We start from the raw sequence: 11350 nt of genomic DNA, 5'->3' as shown, positions 1-11350 counted from the left end.
ATTGTGGAAAACGATGAATTCTCTCACTTTACCTACAATGTAGAATTGAAAGGAAGGGGTTGGCCGGAAGGAGCATGTTGGGACCAAATACTGTGACTTAACCAGAAAGCTGATCCCTCTCCCTGCTCCTCCTCCATGCTGCCCCTCCCATAAAGCGCCCCTCCCATTGCAGAGAATGGAAATGAAGGTGGAATTCCCGGATGACCGTTTCTAGGGCTGCTTTATTTTCGACAGGAGAAAATAAACTTCTTCTTGGTTTGCATGCAGGTCCTGGTAAATACTGCTTGCTGTGTTTTGATGCTGGTGGCTAAGCTAATCCAATGTATTGTGTTTGGTCCACTTCGAGTGAGCGAGAGACAGGTGAGTCAAGCACAAGGGGCACGGAGAGCTGATTCACGTGACCAGAACCCTCCACCCCTTTATTTGTTACAATCTCAACATGACCGAAAAGGTGCATGAATCGTTACACCAACTCTAACCAGATTCATCAGTAGGTAACAGTTTGTCCCATCTGCTTTTAAATTTTCATATGCTGCTTTTTTAGGTTTCATAAAGTTTTACCTCTAGATCCAAGGGGTCTTCAGAAAGTCCGTGGACAGATTCCAACGTCTTTGAATTCCATTTTCCCACAAACGTGTTGAAGCTTTCTTGTATGTCCGTTGCAGATACCATACTCTTTTCCCTCCAAATACAGATTCCCTTAAGAACAGTGACATTATCTTACATAACCGTAGACACTTCTCAGAATCAAGAAATGTAGTATTGTAATAATACTTTTATTCACCGTCCATAATCAGTGTAGCCAGCTGTCCCTGGCAATGTTGCTCCTTCTAGCTATTTTTCCATGAAGTTTATGCATATAGAATTGAATCGTTCTGATTTGTGTGATCATAAATATCACTCTTTAGAATATGGGTTCTTTTCCAGAATGATTGAGTAGCTTTTTTGTCTTCTCCCCCCAGCCCAGTCCCCTTCAGAAAAGTAGGTTAACAGTCATTGGCTTATCAGGGTAAATTAGGTGGCTTGCTCTGGTTTCAGGTGAGATTGGCCACAGAGTGAAGATATTATGTAGGGACATGTTCAGGAAAGCATTATGTTGCACACATATTCTACAGACTTATGCTTCCCCAAGGACTTGAGTGGAGAATGGTGTGACCGTTATTTGACACTGTCCCCTGACGAGACACAGATGCCATTAAAAGCAGGACAGCATAAACGTACAGCAGTGAAGTCACTGTTTTTGCAAAGAGCCGCAGTGTAGTCTTCCCTTACCTGCCCGTGAGCACCAACCGAACAAGACTCGTTTCCCCCGAGGTTTTCATTAGTGGGAAATTCAGCACTTCTCTTTAAATATCAGTGCTACAGGTCTGGGCTAGTAGAGCATAGTTTCTTCTTCCTCTTTTTTTTTTTTTTTTCCGTAGCTCTTTTTGATGCTTTTTTTTCTTGCAAGAAAAAGTTCTGATTTGTCAGCCAGAAACTGGTTGGACCCAGGCAGGCCATCGAATTGCTTGTGGACTGACTTGGCACCAGTGAGCTTTACATACTACTTTCTTTTCCTTAAAATGCCAATTGTTGGGTTCAGCTTTATAGAAAGTACAGCCATGGAGTCATTCAGAGGGTTCTAGACTATCAAGAGCAAACCATGTCTCGCATTCTTAATGCCTGTCTCTACTATTTTTTCAGGATAACTCGCATCTGTCAGGCTGTGGTGCATTGACTTCTATTAGGATTAATGTCATCCATTAGCACTTGTTAAGCATTTTGAGTTAGAACTCTATAGACTTGACATGGTTTTGCTCAATTCAAGTAATGCTAAAGGCTGAGACACAGATGCTCAACTGAACTGTAATCTTATAAGGTTCAGTGGAATGTAAATCAAAGGCATTTTTTTAAAAGCACTTAATGTACCACACACTTGTTTAAGCACTTTACACAGATTAACTTAGCCTCCCCAATAATCCTATGAGATGTACAAAGAAGCTTCAAAAAGTTTGTGGGAAAATTCCATTTGTGGATGAAAATTTGAAGCCCCCTTTTATTCTGTTAAGAGACCCACTTTGTAGCTGGGGAATCAAAGAGCAAGGATGCCCCAGCATCCCCAGTGCATAGGTGGCTAAGGTGGGATTCAGAACCAGTACACAGAGTGCCCCTGCGCCCGTCCTGTGTGAGACTGGGAGCAGACGTCACCCAGGCGGCGGCGTGCACTGAGGAGGATGGCTCCCAGAAAACGAGAACTTTACTTAGCAGACGACCTAAGTGCAACGCTGCTCTGCCTTTGGGGGAACAAGCTAGGGAATACTTTGATTTTCTTCACAGTTTTCATCTTACTCCCTGACCGTCCAAAGGGTGTATGGTCAGTGTTGTGTGTAGAAGTTCTTGAAGCAGTTCTCATCTCGAAGAGATCACGCTCTCAATTTCATACATATAATCATGTTCTATCAGTATTTGTTTGTCGTCACTTCCAGTCCCCCCCCCCCCATTTTATTTTTACTGTTGAATTTGTAAAATACTTCCGTGGTTCAAAATGACATAAAAAAGTAGACTCAAAGTTGTGTTGCTATCAGTACCCTTTTTGCCCACTTCCCAGCCGGCCCTACAAATGCTTGGACAGTATATTTCATATCTGGCAGGCGAGGCCCTTTATTGCCCTCTTTTGCTCTAGGGTTGGGGTGATTTAAAAACGAGGAGTCCTCCCTGTAGGAGTAGTGCAGGGGAGGTTTGCAGGTGCACTGGGGTCAGAGCACACACTTGCACGGCTACTGGGAAAGCTGATGGACAGTGTGGAAAAGCTGGGAAAATGTGTGTAACCTTTGATTCAGAACTGCTGACAAGCAGGAACTGGGAGGTACAAAGACATTCGTACAGTGTTTTCTGAGCGGTGGAGGAAACAGCGTCATTCTCCAAGCACAGCCATTACAATGGCACGTTCAGAGCATGTTCTCCCAGGGTGGTCAAGTTCTCACAGTGTGACAGGAAAAAGAAAGCAGTGTATGAAAATCAATGTGTTTTATTCATGTGACGAAACAAGGAAAAGGCCTAAAATGGTAAGGCATTTTACTTGAATTGGGGGTACTTTTTAATACTTTGGGCTAGCAAATGAGCATGTGTTATATTTTTAAATCTGAAGAGTGTTTTTAAAAAAATAAAAAGCCCAATCTAGATTAGAGAACAGAGTATAAAAATGATACTAGGAGCTCTTGCTGTTCTTTTCTAACCTGTGTTGAACATTTGAGGGATTTTCATTTCTTAATATGCCCCCCCCTTCTTTTTACTTTAAAACTGTTTTTATAGCACATTGGTTCAGCCACTCAAAATACAGCACACAGCATAATGAAGCCCCACTGTCAGGCTTCATCAACTCCTGTCATTTTGCCTTATTTGCTTCATGTTTTTAAAGTGGAAATGAGTATAGCCAGGCACGCACTGAATTGATGGCAATTCATGGTGACCTCAAGCTCCGCAGATAAAACTGTGCCCCTCATGGCCACTGCTCTTCTTAATCAGAAATGAAGGGTGGCAGAGGAGGGGTCGCTGATCCTGAGACTGGTTCAGGCTTACCATCCGCAGCCTCCAGACACAGTCTCGCATCCCGGGAGGGCTCGTGTCTGTTTCCTGGGGAAACCTGTTAGAAAGCCAGGGCAAGAATCCGTCCTCCGCAGAAACCAGCCTGTGCCTGCTAGCCCCTCTGAGCTGGGTTGGTTGTCATGGTAGCACCGTTGCTGACGTTTCCTTTTTTTCTCTTTAGCACCTCAAAGACAAGTTTTGGAATTTTATCTTCTACAAGTTCATTTTCATTTTTGGCGTGCTGAATGTCCAGACCGTGGAGGAGGTGGTCATGTGGTGCCTCTGGTTTGCTGGCCTGGTCTTTCTGCATCTGATGGTTCAGCTCTGCAAGGACCGATTTGAATATGTGAGTTCTCCCCGGCTCTGCTTGCCGAGCAGCGTGGGCTCCAGGTCTGGGCCCTCTGTGTTGGAGGAATGAGCCTCACAGGCCTGCCGGCGGCCTCCTGGGTCAGGTTCCTGTTTCCCCGAGAGCCTTGCCACCGCAGATCAAGGATTCAAGACGCTGTCTTCTGGAGCCCCCCTCCCCCACCCCAGGGGTAATATGTTACAGCCCCAGAGGGTCAGCCTGTGGGACCACGCTGTGTCAGTCCTGGTGCTAGGAAGTCTGTCCACACAAGGGAGCTTCCAAAGAGTCATGGAAAAAGCCCATTCTCCTTTAATTCCCCCTTTCCATCTACTGTTTTTGAAGCCCCTCATACACATAGCATGAGAACTGGTCTCTAGAAATTTTTTTCTGTTCTTCCGCGCATGTGTGTGTGTGTGTGTGTGTGTGTGTCTCCATCTCCGACTCCTCCATTTGATTCTTGGAATTCGTTCTGGCTGGTTTACACTGTGTCCACCCTAACTGGGCCAGGATCGAATGAATTCTTGAAGCTTCTTCCATGCTTGGGGGGAGCAGAATCATATTCTGCCCCAGTCCAAGGCTCCCCTGTCAGCGAATCAGGACCACCGGAGCAGTGAGCCCTCCCGCCGCCTGCTCCTGACCTCATCTCTCCGGGCTCCCGGTAGTTGTACCTATAGCGCTGCACCGGTGAGAGCGAGGCCAGAGCCTTGCCGACCCTTTCCTTGCCCTGTCCTCGTGTCCCAGGTGGCTCTAGCACCTCTGTGAGTTAATCTTGCCCTCTAATCTAAGCTCTCTCACAATCCAACCCTTATCCCTTGTCACCCACTGAAGTTTTTAACCTCCCACACTGGTTTGCCAATCTTCACTCACTTCCTCAGGATTCACAGCTCCAGGCCTGCTTTTCTAAGCTGTTGCTTAACACAAGGTTGCATCGAGAAAATCTGCACCAGAATTACATTTGGGTTGTTCTGGCCCTGGACCATCCCAGGGAATGTGGGGGAGGGACGCCAGAACCAGACTGAGCGAAGGGAAAAGGATGTGCTGTGTTCCAGGAGTGTGTGAGTCTGGATGGACTAGAGAAACAAAGCCAGGGAGACACTCATATGTGTACAAGAAAGAGCTTTATATCAAAGGGTAATTGTATGTTCAGAACGCATCCCAGCCCCATCCAGATAACATCCGTAAGTCCAATTATTAGCCCATATGCCCTATACCAGTCCATAAATTCCTCTTCAGACTCACACACACATGCAATGATGCTGAATGCAGGAAGATCACAGGCCAGTGGGTGGGAAGTCTTGTGGATCCAGTGGCGGTGGAAGCATCTCAGCACTGGCAGGGGTCTTACCTGGCTCCTCCAGCTCCAGGGCTCTAATGTAGCTGCATGTATCTTGTCAACAGGAATGTCTTGCAGGGAATGAGCTTATCTGGCTTCCAATGAGATATTTATCACTGTTGCACTTCCAAATGAGGTCATCAAGCTGGGACCTGATTGACAGGCTAGATTTCACCCCTTCCTCAAGCTGACAGATTATGTGACTACCACAAAGAGAGACCTGTGTACTGAGACAGTTCCCCCTCCGAGTGTCCCAGGAGAGACCTGTCCACTGTGAGGCATTTGCCCTAGTTTCTGATCCAGGAGCAGCAGGAGCCTTGAGAGTAGGAGATGGAAATCTGCATATTTTTTTCTATTTCTTACATTGCAAGGATCTCTAAGCATCAGCTCATTCTCAGATGTGGGTAGGTTGTGTGCCATTCAGCTAGCGCTGGGTTGTCGTCCTCTGGGTACCAGGAAGTCCCACCCATGTGGCACTTACGATTAAGGAGCTAGAGATAAGCCACACTCACACACTTACTTACTGCCAGAGAACTAAATGAACGTTTTATGTGTGCATAGAGACCCTTCAAAGGCATGGAGGCCCTCCTCGGGCGGTGAGGCTCTGAGAATGAGAACTAAGCAGGTCCCTCCTAGGGGGCTGAGGCGGGAGCACTTCTTGGTTTCGGGGGGCCGAGGCAAGGGGATGGAGAGCACAGTGCTGCAGATGGCCGGGCAGTCTCCTCTGTAGTCGCTCAGTCCGTCCCTGGGTCCCTGCATGTTTTCTTGCACATGTGCCGCAGGCTGCAGCTCCGTGTCAGATGTTTCAGGTTTCCCTCAGGCTGCAGTTCGGTGTCAGGATGCTCACCCGGTGTTCCCCAGGACCTGACCCGAAGGCCAAGATGCTAACCAGGCCTATTCCCTCTGGGTCTGTTGGTCCCTTAGCAGCAGAAGTCCCTGTCCAGCCCGTCAGGTTGGAAGGTTAGGGCCCGGATGGTAACGGAGTGCCCTTAAGGTTAGCCCAGAACCCCAGAGCCGGGAGCCGGCATGGCCTTGCGGAGCGTGACGTTTGCGTGCTTCCTTGTTTTGCCTCTTTCAGCTTTCCTTCTCGCCCACAACCCCGATGAGCAGCCACGGCCGAGTCCTGTCCCTGCTGATGGCCATGCTGCTCGCGTGCTGCGGGCTCGCGGTCGTCTGCTGCGTCACCGGCCACACGCACGGCGTGCACACGCTGGCCTTCATGGCCGCCGAGGTGAGGCGGGCCTGGGTCTGGCAGCAGGCACTCTGCAGATTACGGCAGGCGCTTCCGCCCAGGCGAGGTACTCAGTCTGCGATAGTGCGGAATCGCTATTTTTGGCATCCGTTCTCGATGCCCGGCATGATTGTACGTACCGCACATGCGTGGCCCTTATCTCACTCCATGTTCGCACGGAGGAACTGAGGCAGGAAAGATGGGATGCATGACTAAGGCTTCCCCCGTGGCACGTGGTGCCATGCCCGCCCTCATCCTCTGACACCAGCACAGGGGACGGAGACCCCTGGGCACCGACGCTGGTTTGTTGATTGATGCTACAATCAGCTGTAACCTTTGTTGTTTTTTTGAGATAGGGCATACATTGAAGTTTAAGAGAACATAATAAATACCTAAATATAAAGAATATACTTGTTATTTTTGAAAGGAAAATCAGATAATTCACAAATATTTTAAAATTCAAGAAAAAAATGCTTTCTAAAATCTTTTCAAAAATACAGATTTCTTTTTAGTAGCAGTGAATACTATGTTCATTGGCTGTATTTTTTTTTCTCATAGCCAAAGGAAAGATACCTTTGTATTATCCATAATTAATATTATTAATGAAACAATGAAATATTCATTATGCTAATTCTTATTTAAAACATTAGTTTCAACTGCTAATTGGGAATTTGCCAACACAGGACTAAGTTTTATTTTTTGTTTAAGTGTTCATTTCGGAGTTGAATGTAGTAGTAGTAGTACAAGTCAAATCAGAAAGGGAACATTTAAATGCTTATCACAAGCATTTGTAATCTTGATTGAACACTTTTCTTTATACAAAAGGTATATAAATATATCTCCTCTTTTACAGTCTTGCTTTCAATGATATTTATTCAGTTCGTGTTTTCAAAAGCTCACGCCTAGTGAGTCTGTTTCTGCCCCCCGTGACTCGATGAGCAAGGTGGAGCTGCCCCGCGTTTTCTGAGGCTGAGACTCGACTCGGGAGCCCCATCTTTCCCCGTGGGGGCTCAGCAGTCCAGTGGGACCCAGCAGCCCCACCAGAGCTCCAGACTCCCTCCGCTCGTGTCGGAGGTCTAGGGTGACAGCTGTCTGTCTTAGGTGGTCAAGCGTGGTGACTCACTGCTGTGGAACACAGAGGTGGTTGTCAAGCTACCAGGAAGAATCCCACGATTGTCGAACACATTCTGAAGAGATGGACGGGAATCGGTGGGGGTTGCTTAGTAACAGGAAAACGCTCAATGAGAGTGGGGTTTTTCGGTTTTGAAAATAGTCCATGGAAGTTTGAAGCAGAGGAAATTGAATGATTGGTGACTCAATCTACTTTTAGTTACGTGAAGTGAAAATTTTTGTCTTCTATCATTTTACAAAAGTAAGATTGGCCTGAGAAATCCTAAGTTTTAATACAAATAAAGTGAAATTGTCTTCTTTTTAAACAGTCTCTTCTTGTGACAGTGAGGACCGCGCATGTGATTTTACGGTGAGTAGAGTGCAGGGCGGGGTGACTGAGAGCTGATGTCACGGTGTGACGTATGGCAGGGAGCAGGAGAAATAGGCAAGAACTCCGCTTCTTAACCCGTCCACACGTACTGACTGCGTGAGAGAAGAGAGCTCTCTGAGGCAATTGTCCTGAGCTGCTGTGAGGGGAACCAGCCCTAACGCATCAGCACAGGTCCGGTAGGCGCAAGTGTACAGCGATAATAAATAAAGATTGTAGTAAAGTCACAGAGAGCATGAGAGATAGAAGAGAGGTTGAAATAATGGAGTCAGACACATTTCATGGTAGCAGTGCGCACCTCAGCCTCACTTGGTGGTCCATGTGGAGAGAGAGAGAGATTTATTACTAACCATGGCTTTTATATTCTCTGGGGACGTGCAAGCCCCCTAATTACAGGTGAAGACATACGTCACAGGAAAGGGTATCCTATAGGTAATACAGTAATGGGAGGGGGTGATCTGGTGGTTCATATGCTACTGGAGGAGGAGGGAATAAGGGTATACATGTGACTAGATTCAGGATGGCAGCCTAACTTTGGATGTCACTGAGCAGGTTTGACCTGTTCTCTGGAACCACTATAGAAACCATTCTCAGTAGGGTGTAAACCTCATCTGCTGAACTGAAATGGTTGCTTGAGGTCACCCTCAAGCTCAATAGCAGGTTGGCTTACCAAATGAAGAGTGTCATAAAGGAGTAAAGAGCTCCTTTAAAGCCACCTGTATGAGACCACCTGGTCACAACATCCTCAGAAGCCAAGGGGAGACAGTGAGGGGACCGGGAAGTTAGAGTGTAGGTACGGCCAGAAACGGCGTGGATGTGAGTCATGGTGCACTGTGACTATGAATCACTGTCATCTAAAGCTCTGTGTAGAAAGTTCACATGGGAACCTGACTAGCTGTGGAAACATTCACCTTAATCACAATAAAGTCTCTTTTTGGAAAAAAACATACACATACAATATATCAAAATCAGATGATCCTGTATCATGCTCACACCAAATTCAGTTGTCAGGAATGATGAACGTGCTGTTTGCTATTCATTGCAGATACGTCATTCACCTGTGGGACCTCAACCACGAAGGGACGTGGGAAGGAAAGGGGACCTGTGTGTACTACACAGACTTTGTCATGGAGCTCACGCTCTTGTCCCTGGACCTCATGCACCATATTCACATGTTGGTGAGTTCTCTCCCCAGCTCCCTGCTCAGGAGCGGGGACTCTGGGTGGGGTGTTCATAAAGGAAGCATTCGCACCGAGGCCTGCGTCAGCCCACAGAAGGCTGTGAAACGGAGTGCAGCCGCGCCCTTCCTCCTGCCTGGGGGAAGGCAGTGTCTAGAGCAGCGGTTCTCAACCTGACGGTCACGACCCCTTTGGGGGTCAAATGGCCCTTTCACAGGAGTGGCCTAATACATCCTGCATGTCAGAACCGTAGCAAACTGACAGTTATGGAGTAGCAATGAAAATAATTTTATGGTTGGGCGGGTCACCACAACATGAGGGACTGTATTAAAGGGTCGTGGCATCAGGAAGGTTGAGAACCACTGATCTACAGCCATTTTAACTGGTGCCCATCCCTGGAGGTATGTCCACCCTCCTGGGCTTACGGTAACCTCAGCTGCCCCAGGTCAAGAGGTAGTTACTTTAGCACGAATCATTATATATAATAAGTATAATATATTTAATAAATAGTTACTGTATGGCAAATATAAATAGATAACAAATATTTACGACGGGGCTTTTAAAAGTTCATGAAAAATATCCGTTATCTTTTTTGTTGTTGTTTTATTTTTAATTTATTTTTTAAACAGTTTCATTGGCACATCATCCACATGTCATACAATACAGGAGTTCAGTCATATCCAGAAGAGTTGTACAGTCATTACCACATCAACTTTAGAGCATTTTCTTCTTTTAGTACATTATCTTTTGATTCCATTTTCCATGAATTTTTTGAAGCTCCCTCATTTATGTACAAGAAATATAACATCATATAATAAATGTTTATTATACAAAAAGTATACTATAAAGTATTATACAAATAATAAGTCAAATATAATTTGCATAATATAAATGATATTCATTATATATGAAATAAGCTAAGAGTAAGTATATTATGCAAACAGCTACTCGTATAATATCAATAATGAATTTTACATATGATAACTATATAATTAATGATGCTTTAATATTCTGTGAGTTACATTTCCACCCGCTGGGCATTTTGTATTATGATTAGGGAGGCTTTTCGTGTATATTGGGCTCATTCCCTGGGCTCACAGAGTCCTGTGTCTTTTGACTAACACGTAACGCCACGTCCACCACTGCTATTGTCACTCCCTCGAGTGTCACTCCCTCGTTGCCTTTGTCCCATCGTTGGAGTGAGATGCCGTGTGCAGAGTTTGTGAATGTCTGCAAAGACGGCTGCTAACGGACTGCCGTCACCATCATGCACATTGTTTAAGACCATGCGCCAGAGATTTGCATTTGCTTTCTGAAAAACCACTTCGCCGCTGCTGCCATTACCAGCGATTCAGAACTGTGTGCACACCACGCCCCTTTTACTCGCAAGGTCTCGGTTTGTCTTTATGGTGCATTCTCTTCTCTGTCCCATCTTAAAGCTGTTTGGCAACATCTGGCTGTCCATGGCCAGCTTGGTGATCTTCATGCAGCTGCGCTACCTCTTTCACGAGGTCCAGCGTCGAATCCGTCGGCACAAGAACTACTTGCGTGTGGTTGGGAACATGGAGGCCAGGTAAGTAGAAGCATGCTAGCTCTTCCCAAGGTGGCTGACGGTAGCTGTGTTCCTAGCAGTCTCTGATGTGCTCAGCACTGCCCTTGTAGCTGTTAGGAGGTGGGGACAGCACAGGCTCCGAGGCGGACTCCCTGCAGGTGAAGTTGCCCTCGCTCTGCTCCCCAGTTACGTCATCTCGGAAGTAAGGCTGACAAGGGAGCCTTCTTCTGAGGGCTGTGGGAGGAGCACACAGCTGCGTGTACTGTGCTCACAATGATCTGGGCATGTAAAGACCCTGGAGAAATAGTCGTTCTCTTTTACTATGCTTTTTATCATCACTTCCTTGGGCTTCTGACCTCTTTAATTTGTGAAGAAGGGACTTGTTTATTTCCTACATGTGGACAACCCCCCCCACCCCCACCCACCCCCAGCCCTCAGAAGCCTCTCGTTAGCCAGCCTAAGGCTAAGGCCTGAAGGAGTAGGATTCATGTGTGTCCTGCTGATGTCCAGGCCCCTGGGGGGATTGCTCCTCTCTTTTGCCCATAAACATTTCCCGGAGGCCTTGATAGCAGGAGTCCTTGTAGATAACAGGACACACAGTTCTCCAGCTTGCACTGCTGCGTGGAGAAAGCAAGCGGTGGGGGGGGG

At 46.7% G+C, this 11350-nt stretch overlaps 1 protein-coding gene across 2 annotated transcripts in view; it reads left to right on the top strand.

Moving 5' to 3' along the window:
* Positions 1–267: 267 nt before the first annotated feature.
* The window catches only part of AMFR (autocrine motility factor receptor), a 27953-nt gene continuing 16870 nt past the window's right edge, over positions 268–11350 (top strand). Inside the window, exons 1-6 of one of the 2 annotated variants that reach the window (XM_004704884.3) lie at positions 268–360; positions 3746–3910; positions 6322–6474; positions 7914–7954; positions 9018–9150; positions 10590–10723. In XM_004704884.3, the coding sequence (XP_004704941.2) occupies positions 298–360; positions 3746–3910; positions 6322–6474; positions 7914–7954; positions 9018–9150; positions 10590–10723 (689 nt within the window). In that variant the 5' untranslated portion in view covers positions 268–297. The remainder of the gene's footprint in view (positions 361–3745; positions 3911–6321; positions 6475–7913; positions 7955–9017; positions 9151–10589; positions 10724–11350) is intronic. The other variant, XM_045293725.1, reaches the window with a different exon arrangement.

The sequence above is a fragment of the Echinops telfairi genome, unplaced genomic scaffold (assembly GCF_000313985.2).
Source record: "Echinops telfairi isolate 266 unplaced genomic scaffold, ASM31398v2 ScPeMD7_2291;HRSCAF=2852, whole genome shotgun sequence".
NCBI classification, from domain to species: domain Eukaryota; kingdom Metazoa; phylum Chordata; class Mammalia; order Afrosoricida; family Tenrecidae; genus Echinops; species Echinops telfairi.
The sequence above is the reverse complement of the archived record's forward strand: the minus strand, read 5'-3'. Positions and strand labels throughout refer to the sequence as shown.